At 47.7% G+C, this 20,621-nt stretch overlaps 2 protein-coding genes across 4 annotated transcripts in view; one reads left to right on the top strand and one right to left on the bottom strand.

Annotated features, from left to right (window-relative positions):
• ROBO3 (roundabout guidance receptor 3) overlaps positions 1–20,621 on the bottom strand; it is a 1,168,980-nt gene that overhangs the window by 793,700 nt on the left and 354,659 nt on the right. The window lies entirely within an intron of this gene.
• The window catches only part of LOC146861725 (uncharacterized), a 422,385-nt gene that overhangs the window by 226,055 nt on the left and 175,709 nt on the right, over positions 1–20,621 (top strand). For 2 of the 3 annotated variants that reach the window (XM_085646099.1, XM_085646100.1), the window contains 3 exons: positions 6,043–6,152; positions 6,764–6,954; positions 7,407–7,520. The exons of the other annotated variant lie outside the window; for it this stretch is intronic. In XM_085646099.1, coding sequence (XP_085502225.1) covers positions 6,043–6,152; positions 6,764–6,954; positions 7,407–7,520 — 415 coding nt within the window. The remainder of the gene's footprint in view (positions 1–6,042; positions 6,153–6,763; positions 6,955–7,406; positions 7,521–20,621) is intronic. 3 annotated transcript variants of the gene reach the window in all.

A 20,621-nucleotide genomic window follows, 5' to 3' on the forward strand; every position in this document is an offset into this window, starting at 1 on the left:
TAGTCACACACTCTGCATACTCACAACTGGCAGCAACAACAAGTAGGTGTTCCCAGGAGTGCAAGGACACACAAACACACTGCACAGTGCCCAACCTACAACTCTTACATGTGCCCACAATCTGAACCACATGGCAGACAATTGACACAAACAGGCACTCATTACCTGGCTCATACATGTGTGCAGTTGGCATTGCAGGGGCACACACACACATCAACACTACTGACAACGACAGCCCATTCACATTGTATGACCACTCAAGTTCACATATTCAAATGTACCTATGCAACTAGGAAGATAGGCCTACACAAGATGACCACACAAACACTGCTGTTCACACATCAAGAAAGATCACACAGATATGATGGACCCTGGCCAGCCCGCAAGTAATCCTGTGGATAGAGTTCACCTCTGTTCTGGTATTGCATCCTAACATGACATTTGTACAATTTAGCAAACCTGACCATAGAATGATTAGGATAAGAGCAGATCATCACAAACAACCATAATTGCACCCTCAAGCCTCAGAGTCAAGAAGAACTAAAGTGCCTGTCACCTCTGGCAAGCTCTGAAAAAGTAAACGAAGCAATTGGCAATGTTAAAGTGGCATACAGAGCATGAGTCACATGAAACCATACCCATACATAAAACCTTTAATTTAGCAAGGAGAAGTGTGGCTCACTGGTTAGAGTAGGCAGACCTGGAAGCAGAGATCAGCCCGGGACCAGGGTTCAATTCCCGGCTCGGCTGGGTCTTGAGTCCATAAATTGTCCATGGACTCGATAATTCTCACTCCAGTGCATACTCAACTCATGGGTTCACACTCTGCGACTCTGGGCAATAGCTTGCTTAATCTCCACAATGGCCCCTCGCGGTGGGATGCCTGGCTTTCACCTTGTGGATGCCCTGCTGGGTTATCTCACAGGGGAATACCAGGACGGGTTCCCTAAGCAAGCGCTTAGAGACCGGTTGGTGATTTGCGCTATATAAATATCTGTACATTTACATTTACATTACAAAGCAGACATCAGGAGTAACTGTCTTTATTACATAATACCCAGAAAGGCATCAAAAGTAGAAAACAGCAAGGCCATTGGCCAGTACAAATTCAAAGTATGTACATGTGTGCATGAGAAACTGCACAGGGAATGGGTAACACCGTACACTGCCATGGGAATCACCACAGCTCAGGGGATACAAATGGGCAGTCCAGGCACTGCTGTGGTAGAGATGGGTTTGGGAGGGGGCTTTGCCTCAGACTTGGCTGTCAGTTGAACTGGGAGGTGGCTGATTGTCGGGGCCAGTTGGAGGACTGGACCTGGGAGAGAGAGGACCAGCTGAGGTAGAGGCATCAGTGGCTGTGGGAGCCGGAGGGCTGCTTGGACCAGGTGGCATGGTGGCATGGGGAGGCGGAGACATGCTGCCGTGAGACACAGTTTGTGGGGGTGAATGTGGAGGGCTGAGTCTACACTTCTTGGGGATTCGATAGGTAAGAATTGTCTTGGTAGGAGTGGGAAGTGGGGCAGGCACAACAGCCTCACTCATCACCAAAGGTGCATCAGTTGCCTCTCCCTGTGGGGATTTGCTGGATCTGGTGGTACGCTTGGGGTGGCCTTGCCTTTTCCCCTCAATCCCCTGTTGACCAGGTGAACCCCCCACATTGCTCTCCTGTCCCAGCTTCACAGGGGTGTGGGTGGGAGTTGAGGTTGTGGGTGAATCTGCCTTAGAGAGCTGTTTGTGCTGACCCTTTGCAGGCACCAGCTTCAAAGCAGGCAGGGCAACTGTTTGTTTGTCTTTGAGAGCAGGTGTGGTGTTGGGAGTGTCTTAGATGGGGGTGATTTGGATGAATGTCAGCTTGAGGCCTGCTTCTTGGCCTGATGCCCCTTAGTGTCACGTGAATGGCTTTTGCCTTGGCACTCCTGTGTGCCTGTTTTTTGTTTTGGGGATGGTTTCTGTGCTCTGGGCCGCTTGGAGTGCTGCTGTTGTGTGCTGCGTGTGGAGTACTTGGAGCCTGAGGGCTGTGGTGTGTAGTCATTCTTGTCAGATTTTGCCACTGGCAGGATGGTTGCTGAAGGGACTGGAGCTGGACTTTGAGCCTGCAACAGCTGAATGGCTGCCGTCACTGTGGAGGATAACAACTGGACAGTTCTGTGTAGCCCACCCACCTCAGAATGAATGCCCTCCATGAAGGCAACTACCTGTGCCGGCTTCTTGTCATGATTCTGGAAGGCATTCCGGAGAGTAGTCTGACACACACACAGCTGGCGCAAAAGGTCCACCACCTCCACACTGAGGGCAGCAGAGGAGGCAGGGGCAGCGGTGCCTGTGGGGAAGGACACTCTACCCTTCTTAGTGCTGCGGGCACAGACAGCACTAGTGGTTGTAGCCGGGAGGGTGGGCACTGGATGATGTATGGTGAAAGAAGAAGCAGATTTCCAACTCCCTGTGCCCTCCAACATCGAGGAGTCACTGCTGGAGTCAGATGATGTTGAGGTTGGTGTTTCTGGGTGTGATTCTTCCAGGCCACTCCTGTTCCCCTCCGAGGCGCTGGTCACATCAGTGTCAGTGAGCTCATGTGTAGCAGTCATGCCAGAAGCTTTACCACTGGTGTCAATCCCCTGTCCTTCTTTGCCCTCGGTAGATGCTGCAATAGACAGAGACGTAGGTTCAGTATAGTGCCATACTCACAAACATCATATGCAAGAAAAGCACAAAACTAGAATATGATACCCCCATGTTGCACACCACCTGGTGCAGTCTGCATGTGCAACCTTAATGCAAAACTCAGAAGATGCATGGAAACATGCTTAGTTGACATTAATGACCCATGTGACGTTCACACAACCAAATAGCTGGCCCGTCCCGCCTTATAACCTAACATACTGATCTCTGTAAGCATACCTACGTGCCTGTAGGTGAGATAGATATACATCTCAACATGTTGTCTCAGTCACATATGGAATCACTTTAAGGGGACAACACAGATACTGACTCCAAAATGTCATTTTACAATGGCCATGAGCTACTGATGTCCACCATGTTGTGCTTTGAAGCACAACGGCCGTTGCACATTGGTGTCAGATGTGTAGTTCTCACAATTTCCAAGTCAGGCACTGCACACATCGACGAAAGCACACTAAGATGAGGCATACTGCTGTTCATTGCCCAGTGATGTCTATGATACCCATAATGCAGCAGATGTCATAAGGCCATATCTCATCTTGCAATGTCAAGGGCCATTGTATAAACACATGAGAAAGTACATGTAGCGAAAATGCATGACAGCTGCACTCAACACAGAGGCCACTTGGAAGCCATTGCATCACATTAGAAACATCACAGAGCTCTGCACTGGCTCAATGTTGGGATACATGCAGTCACTCACACCCAAAGTCACCCTTTGCAGAATACTACCCCCAACTTGCTGCTGATGGGCCCTAAAACGTCAATCTAGCCCTGGCTGTGTCACTGCGAAGATGCGGGCCATTAGTGGTGTCATGCTCCTGCGCGCCAACCTTCCAGTCCGAGGGAGCATCCCCAGCGTCATCTCTGCCACATTTTTGCTCAGCCGGCAGATGTCAGCCCACCTCTTGTGACAGTGTGTGTGCCGTCGGTTTGAGACATCCAGAGCCCGCACCTTGCATGCAATGGCCATCCATAAGGCCTTACGCTGGTGGACTTTAAGCTGCAGGCATGGGAGACAAGAAGAGGAAGTTTCAGTGACACTGTGTTATGTACCACTGTGTCTCAGTACAGGAGCATGCAAAAACTTAGCACAGCAATACATGATCTTACAGTCTCACACCCTTCTCACAAGGTCTGTCTTGTGCAATTCTCAGGCCTAAGATAGCTCATTGAGAGATAGGGTGGCAGACAACACATATGTTTCACTCAGTCCATTTACTGATGGGTCCTTGTCAAATTGGGCAGTATTTGTGCAGGCAAGGGTGACTCACACTGAGGTTAAACGTGGGCCATCAGAACATTCACATGCATGCACAATATGATAGGGCACACAGTGCCTAAACATGCGAGTCAGTACAAATAATGAAAACAATGGAAGGAGGATGTTTAAAAAGTATGTTAATCTGATGTGTCATAGGTGAATTTCCACCAAGAGTGTCACCCTCAGACATTTCAATCTTGTGCATAATGCTAACATATCCATGGTGGAATATGAAAATTGTACACACATCCTTCAGTACCCTCTGGATGAAACACATTTGTAATGTCACAAATGAGCATGTGAAAACCCTATGGACTCTGACATCCATTAGCACAGGCAATGTTTGTTCTGACTTCCATTGTCCAAACCAGCAGTGTAACTGTACGGCTGCAAATACACTGCATGTCCCTCCCATCCTTAAATGCAGCCATGAATCTGTGGAAATAATGCTACACACCCCATTGACATGATGTCAGCATGATAGGTAGTGTATCACACAAACTTGCACATACTACAGTAGACCAACTTCATGTGAGCACTCTTTGCACTCTCCAACTTTCACTCTGAAACACTTACCATTACATCAGGAGCACCATATATCCTCCCATACTGTGAAAGCACCTCTTCCACCAGGACCTCCAGCTCCTCTGTGGTGAAGGGACGGGCCCTGATGTTCTCAGTTCTCACCATCACTTGGTGCAGGAGACAGGAACAGCAGCAGTTGGTGGTGAAGAATGTCAGGCAGCAGTGTCTAGATGCAGTGGAAATGTGTGGCTCTCTCCCAGACATATGTAGCCCACTGGGGTTGTTTCAGTGGTACTCAGATGCTGCAATCTGTGTTCCAGGTCAGCTTTTTTCAAATGTAACCAATGAACTGCCCTGCAGTGGCGGTGCACGCCAACCGCGATTTTCAAAAGTGTATTTCACTACCGTGATTGCGGTTCCCATTGGCTGAAAGGGCATGGGCATTGGCGGTGTCACACCGCGGTGCCCAGGCGGTCGCTACCGCAATTGTGCATCTTTTAATTGTATCCAAAGACCAGCCCGCGGTAGCGGAGCCCGCCTACCGCCATTTTCAAAAGTGTATTTCACTACCGCGATTGCGGTTCACATTGGCTGAAGGGGCATGGGCATTGGCGGTGTCACCCCGCGGGGCCCAGGCTGTCGCTACTGCAATCGTGCATCTTTCAATTGTATCCAAAGGATCGGCGTAGCGGAGCACGCCTACCACGATTTTCAAAAGTGTATTTTACTACCGTGATTGCGGTTCCCATTGGCTGAAGGGGCATGGGCATTGGCGGTGTCACACCTTGGGCCCAGGCGGTCGCTACCGTGAATTGGCATCTTTAAATTGGTGCCAATGACCGTGATAGCGGTGGCGGTGCATGCTTACAGCACCTATGGACACATCATGCTGTAGCAATGGCAATGGCCAGTTCTCAGCATTGAACAGTGGACACTTACTATGAATCATGCCACCAGATAGTTAAATTCAATGCTAGTGTGACATTGAACTCACTGATGACTACACATGCCATGTCAGTGCACAGGATTACATGCATTGGCATGTACTCCCTCACATGTCACTTATGATGTTGTTGTGCATGTACACAGATCTGTTGTGTGATGGACTCTCAAATATGTAAACATGTCAATGTCTGAGATGGCTAAGCAACCCACAGTAATGATGGACTGACTACATAATGTGCCTATTTCACTGTGTAGATTGCTGAACTCATGTTGATGCTTGATCTTTATACACACACAGTGCTCATTGTGTTACAGCTACGTAGAAGCCAGCAGTGTTGCTGTTTCAGATATGTGCTGTGTCAACTACTCTCAAGGCTGGTGACACAAGATGTTGGAATGTACCATTTGGCATTCACATAGTCACAATCTGTTTTGGGGGTACTCACTATGTACATACTGAACACGCGTACAACTACTTTAGATCAAGGCGTCTCTGCATGTGACTTGTGTTCTAAGCTGTTGTTTCAGGCCAGTCATTGTTGGCGCTGTGTCAGTCACAGCAAAAGATGTTTGACACATCTCATAAGGGAATTAAATTGACATGTGTCCCCTTTTATCTAATGTAGGAGGCGACCAAAAGTGCATCGTCCATTCACATTGCTTGCGGATATGGAGGATGAGGACATCATTATACGTAAATTCCGTTTGGATCCACCTACCCTTCAAAACCTATGTGGTCAGTTGGACCCCTATCTGAGGCCTCACAGAAACTATCCGACTGCTTTGACACCAACATGTCAGGTGATGGTGGCCCTGCATTTCTTTGCAACTGGTTTGTTCCAGTACACGGTGGCCAGCGCAGGTGGGATGTCTCTACCAATGTTTAGCATGGTGCTACGTGATGTCCTGTCCCCTATGATGACCTACAAGGACAGCTACATCCATTTTCCCAGGAGACTTGAATTGGCAGCTTAGAAGGGTGATTTTTATGACATTGTCCACATCCCTAATGTTGTTGGTGCCACTGACTGCACGCATGTTGGTCTGGTTCCACCACAGGCACGTGAGCACATATACAGGAACAGGAAGCATTTCCATTCCATTAATGTGCAAGTGGTATGCCAAGCGTATATGATAATCTCCCATGTCTGTGCCAGATTTCCAGGATCAGCACATGACTCCTACATACTGCTTAACAGCATTGTACCACAGCTGATGGCAAATCTGCATCTGAAGCGTGCGTGGATTGAGGATGAGTATGCAAAGTCAAGTAGCATGCTGTATGTGTGACATGCTGTCCTCAGCTACAGTTATATTACAAAATTGCTCTGTGTATCTCACACCTAGGTGACTCTGCATATCCCAACTGGCCTTGGATGCTGAGCCCACTGAGGAATCCCAGGACCCCGGGTGAAGTCCGTTACAATGATGTCCATGGGAGGACACGTCGTGTGGTGGAGTGTACTTTTGTTCTTCTGAAGACTAGATTCCAGTGTCTGGACAAGAGCAGAGATGAACTACTCTACTCTCCCCAAAAGGTTTGTCAGATCGTAGTTGCATGCTGCATGCTCCACAACCTGGTCTTGCGCAAATAGATCCCCCCTGCTCCTGGATGATGATGAGCAGCAGATGCCCCTGCCTGAAAACCCACACATGTAAAGTGACGAGGATAGTGGAGAGGAGGAAGGTGTCGACCTGCGTCAACAGTTTATCAACCGCTACTTCCCTTGAGTGTGAGTGACATTGTCAGCCTGTCTTTGATGGTAGTGAAAAGGCCTAGAGGAGCTTTTTGACTGCTGCCTGTTGTTGGCTCTGTGCTGATGGCTGATGTTTGTGGCACAGTGTAGTCATGACCAGCCACATGATGTCTATGTTGATATTGTTTCTCATTGTAATGTGTGCTGATTTGTGTACCTTGATGACTAGTGTTGTGTACTGGCTGGGATGCCATCACCCGACTAGTAAATGTCGTTATCTTGTGTCTTTCTAGGTCCAGTCCCTTCAGCCACTCAATGCCTCGGAACAATCAGAGCTTCTGGTACATTGGAATCAGAGTCAACATTGTACATCCTGTGATAAACATGGAGCAGACACAAAATCATAGGTGTGTAAAGAGTGTTTATTTAGTTTATTTACAAAGAGTGTTTGTGACAGACAAGTGATGTTTAAAAAAATGGTGCAAAGTGAATCAATGAGTTGTCAGTGATGGTAAACGAGACAATAGAGTAGTCACCACATTTATGTGGTGACAGAGTCCAACAGATACCTGCCATCAACATGGCAGTGTGGGTAAGGATAGTCAACAAAGTCAATGTCAAGGTGAAGAGAGGTGCCATCATGGCTGGCTCTTTGACTTGCGTTTGGCTAGTGCTTTGCCACATGATCCTCCCGTGGTGTTTCTCAGACGGCCCCTTTTGCGTTTTCCAGGGAGGGTACTGCTGCGGGTTCAGCGGTGTCTGAGGAGTCATCCTGTTCCAGCTCACCCCTCTCTGTGGCCGCAGCTGAGGTGGTGGGAGTATCATCCTGCGGGTCACTGGAGGGAGGCTGAGCTGTCCTTTGGGCCGCATGACTGTCCCTCTGAACACCTACAAGCTGGCCCATGAGGTCCACGATTTGGCCCATACGCTTGTCCATGGACCTCAGCAGCAGGCGGTGCTCATTCAGTTCTTCCAGAACCTGGCCCATGTGTCCCTAGGTTTGTTTGTATGCCCCAAGGACTCTGGTGATGTTGGCCAGTGCTTCAGTCCCAGTGTCCTGTTGATTTTGTCCCCCAGTTGCCCTCCCACCTGCCCTGCTGTCCCGGACCATTGACTCTCCCTGCCCTCCTCTGATTGTGTGATGGTGTTGGTATCCACTGAGGCAGGGAGAGTGTTGCAGCCAGCACTGGTGGTGGATGAGGCTGCACAAGTCATTGCAGCAGGGGTCAGCGCGGTTGTTGTTGCTGAGGTGGTGGTGGTCGGGACAGTGGGGGCCTGGGACGTGGTGTGCCCTGGCAGTCCGGATGGGCAAGGTTCGGGCTCCTCATCCGAGAAACTTAGGGAGTCTGCATCCGAGAGTCCATGTTCTGGGGGGGAGGGGGAGACTGGCTCACGAGGTCGGTGTTGTCTTCTGCAGCACTCAATTGTTGATCTCCTGTTGAACAGAGGTGAATGGTCATTGAAGTGCACCCCACAAGCTTGGTGTTAGATGTTTGGATGTTACATGTGATACACCACATAGTTTACATTGATATCACTTTGTAGGGCTGGAAGGTACTGAGCATCATGACTTGATGTGGAGGTACATACATTACTTGTCCATGGTGTGGCAGGTCAATTGATACCATTTTCCACGTACAGATTGTGTGATTACAAGGACATGTTGTCATCTAATGACTAGCAGCACAACAACTTTATGTGATGCGTCTTTTATGTGTGCTCTGCATGGAAGACATTACATCTGAGCAAGAACTAGCCATTGTAATCTTATGCATACCTTTGTCATATCATGTACTTTACTTTCTTTTACCAACTGACCATGCATGTTTTGTGTTCATATGGGCCTTGATGCTCTGCCACCATGGCACTTACACATAGCATTTAGTGCTGTGCATGATTGTGTCCTGAATTTCTTCAACATGTGAATTGGTGAGTCAAACTTTTATTTCTGTGACAGTTACATACGCTTAGCTGTCTGCACACTGGAAGTGACTATTGGATCTTTGCCAAGTTGGATGACATGTGAGGCCTTTTGCTTTTTGAGAGGAATGGCAGGGTGCATGCACTGTCTACCTACCTGTTCGGTGAAACAGTTGAGGGGAACTGCTGCCACATGGTTCTGGGTGTGGGGGATGTACCATCCTGCTGAGTTTTGGGACAAGGTGGCCTGGTGGGTGTTGTGGTGCAGATTTCCCACCCACAAACCCCTCCTGTTAAGATGGCTACCTACCTGTGAGTTTGATGTGAGCAATTGAATGTCTACCACATGGTTGTGGGTGGGGGAGTGCTCCATCCTGCTGAGCTGTGGGACAAGGGTGTCTGGTGGGAGTTGTAGTGATGGCTTCCCACCCACAAACACCCTCCCTGTTAAGATGGCTGCCTCCTTGTGAAGTGGAGCAGAGGAAGGGAATAGGCTACACATGGCTCTTGGATGGGGGAGTGTTCCATCCTGCTCAGGGGTGGGACAAGAGAGCATAAGATGGCTACCTACCTGTAAGTTTGAAGAGAGCAATGCAATGGCTGTCACATGGTTGTGGGAGTGGGGTGTGTTCCATCCTGCTCAGCTGTGGGAGAAGGGGGCCTGGTGGGAGTTGCAGTGCAGTCTTACCACCCACAAACACCCCTCCCTGTTGAGATGGCTACCTACCTGTGAGTTTGAAGTGAGCAATGCAATGGCTGTCACATGGTTGTAGGTGTGGGGTGGAGTATTACATTCTGCTCAGCTTTGGGACTAGGGTGCCTGGTGGGAGTTGTAGTGCTGGCTGCCTGTACACATGCCCCCATGAAAATATTGCTAGCTACCTTTGGGGTGAATCAGAGGGAGTAAATGTTGGATCTGTGAGACATGTATTGGGGCGAGTGTGGTGCACATGAATGCATTTGGGCCTAGGAGGTGTTGCTTTGTAGTTGTGCAAGACAGTACATAGCAGTGTAATGGGAGACATTTGTTGATACTTACCAGCCTCCACTCCCCCGGTTATTCCTGTGAGACTCTCTGGATGCAGTGTGGCAAGCACCTTCTCCTCCCATTCAGTGAATGCTCATAGTGGAATGGGAGGGCCACCGCCAGTCATCTGAGCCAGCTTACGGTTCTTGTTGTTCAGCTCTTTCACCTTGCTCTTGAGGTCATTCCACCTCTTCCTGATCTCCTTCTGGGAGCACAGGATGGTCCCTACTGCATTGACCTTGTTGACTATCCTTGCCCACATTTGATTTTTGGTGGCTAACGGTGTCTGTTGGACCAGGTTTCCAAACAAATGTGTTTCTACTCTCATTACCTCATCTACCATCACTAGCAACTCATTGTCAGTGAATTTGGGCATTTTCTTCTGTGACATGGTTTGTGATGTGCAAATGGGTTAAAGGTGCAGGTGTGAAGGTGGTGGTGATGTGTGTGGTGTGTGTGTTTGTGATATGTGCAGATTTGCCTCTCCTTTGTGCTGTGGGGTGGGCCCTTCAGTTGTGGAATAGTGCAAAGGATTCTGGTCGGGCAAGTGGCTGGTTTTATACTTATCTATGTGGGTGGGTTAAAATGGAGTATTCCTGTCAGGTGTTTTGTGTGGATTGACCTGGGATTGGTATTTTTTAGTTGCCATGGGGCTGTGTCTTTGGGGTGTGTTAGGTGTTTTTTGAGGCTGAGTCAGATTAATGGCCACACTTGGTAGCCTTGTTGTGGTTTTTTTTTTTGACCGCCATTACTCTTCCGGAGCAACCGCGGCAGTCGGAATATAACAGCCCTTCCGCCGGCTCTCCAGATTCATCAATAGTTACGATCACGGCGGTCGGAAACAGCTGATCGTTCTGCTGTCATCGCAATCGTTTCCTAATTTCACATGTGGTCAATCTGCTGGCCGTGTGGCGGTTTTGGGTCTTTCAGCAGCAAATAAATAATTAATTTCACATGTAAGAGTTGTCTTCTTAAAACACATATTTTGCAAATAAGGCATTCCTGTTGTTCATCGAGATTAACTAGGTTCTAAGAAATACTGTTCTAATTATTTCTGACTAAGACAGGTCCTTCCATCTGTACCTGGTGAGAACCAGACAGTCGTAGTGGGAAGTATGACTATTTCTCATCTATCAATTGTGATGGTATGTGTCGATTGTTGTCAAAATTCTTAACTGTAAAACTCAAAATATTTTGGACATTTTGCAGTAAAGCTTACGAGTAGACTGTCCTTGTGACTATGGTCGAAAAAAGCCTGCGGGGGCTCCCATTTCAGAAACAGATCCCCGTTATGGGATTAACATATTTTTCAGAAGGCCGTTTTGAGATTTTGGATCACTGAAAGCTCTGTTTCTAAAAATCTTCACAACTAAATAGGTTGGAACATGTTCACAAATGTTTTAAGCAAGGCATTTTCATCACTGCATACATTCTTGAGCAATATGAAGGCAACAGTTCTGAAAGTGTCAGGCCCATAAGTTCTGGATCTGTTCTAGAGCTTCAATCCGATGGTTCTTTTTAGCAGCATGTAAGCTTAGAGGGGAGAAGTTGTTATTAATGCCAATCAATTCAACAGGAATTTCTCTGGACACATTATAACTACAGACAACTACGTAAGGTCAGTTAATTTATTACAAAGCCAAACATAACTGAAAATAGAGACACCTCAAGATGAAAGTGTAAAAATACATTGGAATCAACATAAAGGCAAATCTGCAAATAAAGTTGAGTCAGTGCAACATGCTTAAAACAATCAACTCAGGAAATAGGATGCAGAGGATCAGAAAGCAGGAGTCCACATTTTCCTTCCTTGAGGGTTGATGAATATAAAGCATCAATCTATCCCTAAAGTAGAGCTAAAATTACTTCCCTACTTAAAAATTCTCAGGGAAATAAACAAAAGGTGTCAGCATGTAGAGTTTTCTTAAGGAGTCTCCCCGCCATTGATGAGTCAGATAGTATGAAGCTATAGAGAGAGGTTGTTCTAAGACATTCTCTCTCTGAAGGCAGAGAAGTGGGCGGCTTTCCCTACTTGCAACATCCCAATATTACAGGTATCTTCCCTAGACTCCTTACAGGTCACGCGCCATCCACTCCGACCACAGTCTCAGATACTTTGCCACGGGACAGCGATGTTCCTGAACTGTAACATAATGACCTTGATTCCCAGGCTTTCTCCAGTGTGAAAATACAAAAGTTCTCCTTATCAGGTTTAGCTCGCAATATATCCCCGTCTCTCCTTGCCTGACTAATAAAACAAAGATATTATTCCAGCTTACAAGGGCGCTTCTTCCACCTGCAACACAAACGTAAGTAGGAACGAAATCCAGAACACACATGACATTTAAACTGGTAATTCTAAAGCGAGAAATCGCAGGGAAATGCAGCTCAGGCCTACATTACTCAGCAAACATAGGAGAAATGACGTATGAGCTTTACGAAAATACATAAGATATAAGGCCCGATTCGGTTAATATTCTACATACATGCAAAAGGACACAATTATTAAACATGTTAGTGGTTGCTGCTATTTTTTTTTTGTAAAATCTTTTTATTGGCATTTCGTTATTATGCAGGGTACATGCATCGTGAAAAAACCATTAAAGGGATACAGTACAGTTTCAACATGTCCTTCAGTTCGTGGGTGCAGTAACCTTAGATATGGACATGAATTATAACATATCAAAATCCTTGTTTCTAGGGGTGGCATGCTTATACAGCCCGTATAAGACTATATAACGTTCCCTGTAGGATGTACTGTTGCGCTTGTACGGACCTGCTGTGCCGGTGTCAGAGAACACAGCGTGTTGTGTTTTTATTTTAATAGGGAACATAACTCTTCAACATGAGTAACTATAACTGGGAATCACTGTATAGAAGACATCTCGTATTAGTGAGGGCCAATGGGCCTAGTAGCCGTCATAAGTCGCTAGGCTGTGTGGCGCAGGGTGTGGGTGTCTATATGGGGTGTGCTGGTTGCTGTGTGTGTTCAGGTTGTTGGCCGTGCCTTTCCAAGTATCAATTTTCGGTGGGCGGTGGGTGCTGTGCGCCCTCCCGGTGTGCCTCCTCCGCAGGGGGCGGGGTGGCCTGTGTGGACAACTCATCTGTTACTTACTGTTTGAAGGCATGGAGTAGTATCGCCCATTGAATGGAGATGTGGTGTTTGCAAGTGCCTCGAATTTCTTCAGATCTAAGCACCTCCTCCTCCTAGGCCCCCACTTGTTAACCGCTCCCCTCCAAGCCGCAATCCGTGGCCCTTCCAGTGCTCTCCAATGCATTGCTATGCATCGCTTTGCTAATAGGATCGCTAGGAAGACGAAACGTGTCTACTTTTTGGTGTTTTCGACGCTTGGCTATGCCCAGCGCACAGGCCTCCCAAGTGTTGAGACCTGTAAGCCCCGTTATCTCTAATAGGGTTGCGTGTATCATGGTCCAGTATGTGCGAAGTGCTGGGTAATCCAAAAACATGTGGAGAAAGAAAGCGCTGGGTTCCGGGCACCTAGGGCAGGTGAAGTGTGAGTTTGGGTTGTAGCACTGGAGCATTTCTGGGGTCAGATATGTGCGGTACAATATGTGATATTGTATGCTTTTGAAATGGTAGTTGCGGGACACCTTTTTGGGAACTCAAGTGCGCGTTCCCATTCATTATCATGGAGGGGCCTTTGGAACTCTGCTTCCCATTTTTCTTGAAGAGGGGCAAGAGTGGTCGCGCCTAGCGTCTGTACCGCTTTGTACAGCCATGTCACCAAGTGTCGCCCTGGCTCCATCCGCAAGATGGCATGTAAGACTGGGTGTGTGGGCAGTTCCGTGTCTATTGTGCGCCACATTTTGCTGCAATCTATCAATAACTGCCGATGTGTGAGAAATTGTCCATTTGGAAGGTCTGTATCGGGGGCTAGTTCATCGAACGTTTGCAGTTGCCCGTTCGCATACAGGGCGCTCACTTCTGTGATTGCGTACTCAGTCCACTTACATTATGCGCATTCTGTGTAGTAAGTTTGGCCTCTGGGAAGGCCCACAAGTGGTTGTATAGAGCAGTACATAGGAGCTGTGCAGCACATTTTGTGTATGCGCTTCGGACATGCTCGTGCCACTGCTATCTGGAGTGGACAATCTTGGATAGGCTCAGCACCCAGTAGCAGCATCTGATATATAGTTAGGATGGTAACAGGTCCCGTAATCGTGGGCGTCCCTGCCATTGCACGGCCTGCGGCACATTGTGACGCCCACTGCAGCTGAGCCGCCAGGAAGTATGCCTCGAAGGAGTGAGCGCCCAGTCCCACTTGATCCAAAGGCAGCTGCAATTTGGCGAGGGCTATTCGTCTGCATCCTGTCCCCCAGATGAGGGTCACCAGAAGTGCATCCAGCTGTCAGAAGAAGGGGCGGGGGGACCACTTGAAATTGGTAAAGTAATGCAGCAGCCGTGGGACCAGTATCATCTTGGCAACCACAATTTTCCCTATGGGGGCCAGTGGGAGATCCAGCCAGAAATTCAGGGAGGACCGAACCCCGCATAGTGCCCTACAATGGTTTCCCTCGTACATGTCTTGTGGCGTATGGTATAGCCGCACTCCTAGGTATCGAACTGCCTGGGCGCTCCATGATATGTGCTGCCCACCCATTAGTAGTTGCTGGGGAGGGAGATCGCCTGAGAGTGGGTATATTGTGAACTCAGTCCAGTTGACCTTTAGACCTGTCACCATTTTGACGTCACGTAGGGTATCAAGTATAGGGGTGAGGTCAGATGTGATGTCACAGACGTATATGAGTACATCAGCTGCGTATAATGACACCAGGTGAACCGTGCCTGCAATTGGTATGCCCCATGCTTCTCCCTCCCAGCGAAGACGGATCGCGAGTGGCTTCATCGCCATCGCAAAAAGCAGGGGGGAGAGCAGGCAGACCTGCCTTGTGCCCCTCAGTATTGGGAATGATGACGACAAGCAGGTCCCAAATTTTACTCTGGAAGTCGGTCTAGTGTATATGAGCTTAGTGTATGCGAGCAGGCGAGGTCCCACTCCCATCTGCCGTAGGACCCGGAGGAGGTAGGGCCAACTCAGATTATCAAAGGCCTCAAGGTCCAGGACCAGGCACGCCGCACGTGGGAGATGATTGTAAACCTGATCCTGGACATGAAAAAGGCGCCAAATGTTGTAGGAGTTATTTCTCCCCGGCACAAACCCACACTGATCCGGGTGTATTAGGGTTGGGAGAATTGTGGAGTATCTCTCCACCAGTATTTTCCCTAATATTTTATAGTCTACTGGCAACAGGGCCAAAGGCCGATACGATCCCACGTGTTGGGGGTCCCTGAATGGTTTAGGAAAGGAAACTATTACCGATTCACACATGGATTGTGGTAGCTCACCATCTAAAGCTAACTGGTATAGTTTTACCAGCTGCGGAACCAGCTGTATACAGAAGGTACGATAAAACTATAGCGGGAAGCCGTCCAGGCCAGGCGCTTTGCATGTGGCTAGCGCCTGCAGTGCTTGCGTGACAACCAACACAGTGATTTTCTCATCTAATGTGCACTGATCGGTCCGCGTTATATGAGACAAGGGGAGTATGCTTAAAAATCGGTAAAGCAATTCCGAGTCTACTATAGAGAGAGCCGCATAAAATTGTGTCTAGTGTTGCTGATAGACTTCTAGGATGGCAGCTTGTGAATGTACCAGGGTACTGGCTGCATGGCGTATCACGGTGATCGGTGGGAGGGTAGTGTATTGTTTCAACAGCCAGGCCAGCAGCGCACCTGCCCTGTTACCTTCCTTGTGCATCTTCGTTGTGTGGGCTCTAAAATTGTACCTGCGGAGGTCTAAGAGTGCCTCCGCATATGCGGTTTTAGTGCCTGCTACTTGTGTCTTTTCTCCGCCTCTTATGTACTGGCAACAAGGTCCTTGAGCAAATTCTCGTTGGATCCTAAAATTCTCACAACAGTCTTTGGCACAGTATTTACACAACTGGGAAGACTTCCTTAATCCTCTTTCTTCTAAAGTGAAATTCCCTAATTTGACTCTTCTTCCACTCAGGCCTAGGTTATCTTCTTTCAAGCAAATTTCTATTTGCAGTTCAAAGTTCAATTTACATCCCCTATGAGTTTAGAGCCAATCTCAGCCATGACCCGCTATAACAGTTCAGCCCTCAATGTTGCAATCTCCTGAGGAGGTGGCTGATTTCCAAAGTTCAGGAATTCAGTGTCTTCCAAGATCAGAGTCCGTAAACCACTCAACCTTGTTGAATAAGGCAGAGTAAGATTGCATTAGTTTCTATTCCTGGAACTCTCAGTAGGAACTCAACAATCAGTATCAAAGTGTCGGACCTCAGTCTCTCCCAGCATCTGTAGCTAGATAAGTCCACTCAGTAGAGGAGTACTTCTGACATGGCACTCTCCTTGATCTCCTCACACTCACCAGAGCTTGTACAGACTCACTCAGACCAGACTCAGATGATTCACTTATTGGTGCACGGTCCTTCTCAGATGCAATTCTCACATTTCTTCGTTTCTGTTTCACAGGCCATAACTCATTTGCGACCTCTTTCTTCCTTGACTGTACACAACCAATTCCTGTACCAGTCTCTTCTGCGGAGTAAAGCTGTATACCACTCGCAATGTTACCATCTCTCTCAGAGTCAATATCTGGGTCGTGTGTAGCCTGGCCCACTTAGCTTGACCTGGTGGGTATCCAGCCTCTGCAGGAACCCCCACAGCTTGGCTTGCCTCTCCAGTGACCTTGCGATCATGGATGGAATCACTTCTGGGAGAGGAGCTGTTTCGTCAGTGGGCCCTGAGACACGTCGGGTATATATATAAAGTGTGTATCCAGTTTGGCACTCCTCTACACTCCACAGCGGTATTCGTCACCAATATCACCTGGTATGGTCCACACCTTCATGAGTCAAGACAGTTATGTCTTTCGTGCTTTTGGACCAGCATCCAATCTCCTGGGCTCAGGTCGTGACAGAGTTCTTTCGATGTCGGTGCAGTCCCAGCTCCAACCTAGTGAGACACAGAACGAACCACATCAGCCAATCTTTTGCAATAGTCAAGGATCAAGTCACCTGTGATGTATATCAAAGCTGTAGACGGCACAGCAGGTAAGCGCATCACCCTTCCCATGAAGATTTCATGTAGAGATAGCCCAGTTCTCCTATCAGGAATGCTGCATAAGGTCATTAGAACCAAGGGCAATGCATCGGGCCATTTAAAGGATGTCAAAGCACACGCTTTTGCCAGCCTCGCCTTTAGTGTACCATTGACCTGCTCCACAATACCTGATGCCTATGGCCTGTAACTATAATGCAGTCTCTGGTCCACGCTCAAGGCGGTACACAACAGCTTCATGATCTTGCTGTGAAAATGTGTTCCTCTATCCAATTCCAAAGTAGTTGGAAATCTGAAGTTTGGTATAAGCTCCTCAACAATAACTTTGCTACTGTGAGGCTGTCACACCTTCTAGTTGGATAAGCTTCCACCCACCGTGAAAAGATGCATATAACAACCTAAATGTATATTTTTTCTCGTTACATACAGGCATTTCAACAAAGTTCAATTGGATCCGATTGAAAGGACCCCCCAATCTCCCAATGTGGCTCAAGGCAACAATAGTTTTCTTACCAGCATTCATTTGTTGACACGTAACACACCAATGACACATTGCCTCTACGATCACACAGAATCTCGGATTAAACCCTAGTCTGCCTGAAAAATCTCATCACTGCGTCTCTTCCTATATGAGCTGCTCCATGGATCTACCTTGCCATTGGAGTCAGCAAACAATCTGATAATACTGCCCTACCATCAGTTGAAACCCAAATATCATCTTCTCCCTTCTCACAACCTGCTCTGATCCAACCGCTTGTTCCTGATCTGTTCTTTCTAATTGTAACTGCCTAACTTCATCCCATGTGTCTCCAACAGCTAACATAATGCTGAGTTTGGTCTTCTCTGTACTCTCGCCACAATATTCCCCATTGAAAATGTGTGTGTGGGGCACAAAAATGAGCAACTTATCGGCGTATCAGTTTCCTATGGTGACAAAATCATCGCCATTTCCATGTCCAGCGCACTTTATGACTGCCACTTCCTTTGGCACCTGCAATGCTTCCAACAGGGGAGAGGATGTGGGCCGTCGGCTTAAACTGCAGACTTTGGTGCAGGAAACCAGGGTTCGAGCCTCGAGGTCGCGTCCACATCCTGTGATTCTGGGCAAATCACTTAATCTCCCTGTGCCTGAATATGTAATGTAAATACGGGGCTCATGTACAGTGCTCCAATACCTTCGGGTCGAGTTCGGGCTATATAAAAGATGCAAAAAAAACTGAAAACAACTGTCTCACATATTCCCTATTCCTAATGGGAGATCCTGATTACCTTAGGATCCCTCTCTGCGACCACAGCTGTCCTAAGTCATGGACTATGCCGAAACTGTACTGGCTATCGGTATAGATGGTGACTCGGATCTGCTTAGAGACAAGGCATGCATGAGTCATGGCAATGATCTAGGCCACTTGTGTGGATTGTACTCCCTGTACACAAGCAGCTTCCACCACTCCAGAGATGGTACAGACCATAAATGCTGCTCTCAGATCACCTTCATTGTCCCTTAGACCTGAACCATCAACAAAAAGGACTTAACCGGGCTCAGACAATGGTTCATCAACAATGTTGGGTCTCGATTTGGTGCAAAGCTCAGTAACATCCAGACAGTCATGGTCTTCACAATCTTCCCCATCAGCATATGGAACAGGCAACAAGGTAGCTGGGTTTCACACAGGACAGCACTTTGAGGTTACATTCTCTGCTGCAAACAGAATTTGTTCATATCTTGTTAGTCTGTTATTGGTCAAATGCTGTGTTTTGGGTCCTCGTCATCAGGAGTTGAACTGAGTGTGGTACTTATACAGTAAGTGGATGACCCATCACAATGCTTTCACATCGTTCAATACTGACACATCCAGGCAACGCTTAAGCTACAGGATAAAATGTAGCTGAGAAATAGGCCACTGGTCAATGGGCACTTCCATGTGTCTGGGTGAGTACAGAAAGAGTATAACCTTCCCTTTCATGACAGAACAGCGAAAACGCTTTGGGGCCAATTTCGATCTCAGTTGGTACGCCCTTCGTACGAATCGGACCTAGAGGGCTTTCCAAGCTAGATGTGCTGTGCAAGTTTAATCGAGCTAGTATGATGCAACCGCATGGTTACGGACTCAGTTCGGCCGGACCTCCATAGCACTCTATGGGAGCTTGTGTACAGGCGCATACGCAGGCTCCCATAGCAAAGATAGGGTGGGTAGGGAAAAGCGTACACACCATGGCGGGCACCCCATTTTGCCTGCCACACTGTGCATGCTTGGATTGGGGGGGCCCATGCGCATGCCCCGTGACCGATTCAGAGGGCACCGGGTATAGAGGGCCTGCTCTGGCACCCCAAAGTCCGATTCTGACAGCTGCTTACCCTTGCCGAGACCAAGTCGATACAGCTGTCCAAATCGTGCATCGTACTCACCCGTTCGGAATCTGGCTCCATTGCTCGGCACAATTTGGCTCCGTATTAGTCGGACGGATAGATTCAGGTTCGTAAATGATTCGTCGGCGCGGACGCGATCTTCGCATCATACTTGGTTGTTTGTAACAGGGTGATTCGGAAGGAAAGATAGGCTCCGAATCGGATTTGCTCTTTACGAATCCCGTTTGGAGGCCTTCCTTACGAGATCGGAATCGGCCCTTTTGTTGGAATCAGGCATTCCTAAAGCTAGGGCGCGGCAAAGGCACTCTCTCAGCTCCAGGAAGGCAAGTAAGCAACTGTTGTCCCAAGGTACCAGATCACTCTCATCCTTGTTGGTCAACATCTGTAAAGGCGTTGCTATCAAATAGAAATACGGGATCCATTGTCGGCAGTAGCCAACCATTCCCAAAAACATCCCGACTTCTTTCTGGATAGTGGGCGGATTCATTTTCATGATTACCTCCACTCGCTCTGGTGACATCTTCCTCTTGCCTTTCTCAAGTCGATGGCCCAATTATTGAACTTCAGTCAGATAGTCCTGAAGTTTGCTCGGACACACCTTATACCTATTGTCAGCCAGGTGATTCACTAAGGCAATAGTATCGCCCCTGCAAACCTCTTGAGTTTCAGATGAAATAAGGAGGTTATCAATATACCGTAGTAGCATTGAGTTTCGGGGCAAAATCCAGCTCTCTAGGTTCTTCTTAAAGACTTGATTGAAGATAGATGGACTTTCAGTATACCCTCGAGGGATGCAACACCATGTTAAGACACAATTTTCGAGACAGAAAGCAAATACAAATTGGCTTTCCTCATGCAATGGAATGGAAAAAAATGCCTGACAAAGGTCAATCACAGTGAACCAGACAGCTTCACAAAGAATCAGAAATGGGATCACAGATGGATTTGGTACCACAGGACAAAATGGATTAACACTTTATTTATTTATTTATTTACTTGAGTTTTATATAGCGCTGGCTAGACCCGGAGATATCAGAGTGCTTTACATAAGGACACAGTGAGTTACAAGTTACAAAAGTTTCAGAGTA

The sequence above is a fragment of the Triturus cristatus genome, chromosome 3_1, assembly GCF_964204655.1.
Source record: "Triturus cristatus chromosome 3_1, aTriCri1.1, whole genome shotgun sequence".
In the NCBI taxonomy this organism is placed as follows: Eukaryota; Metazoa; Chordata; class Amphibia; order Caudata; family Salamandridae; genus Triturus; species Triturus cristatus.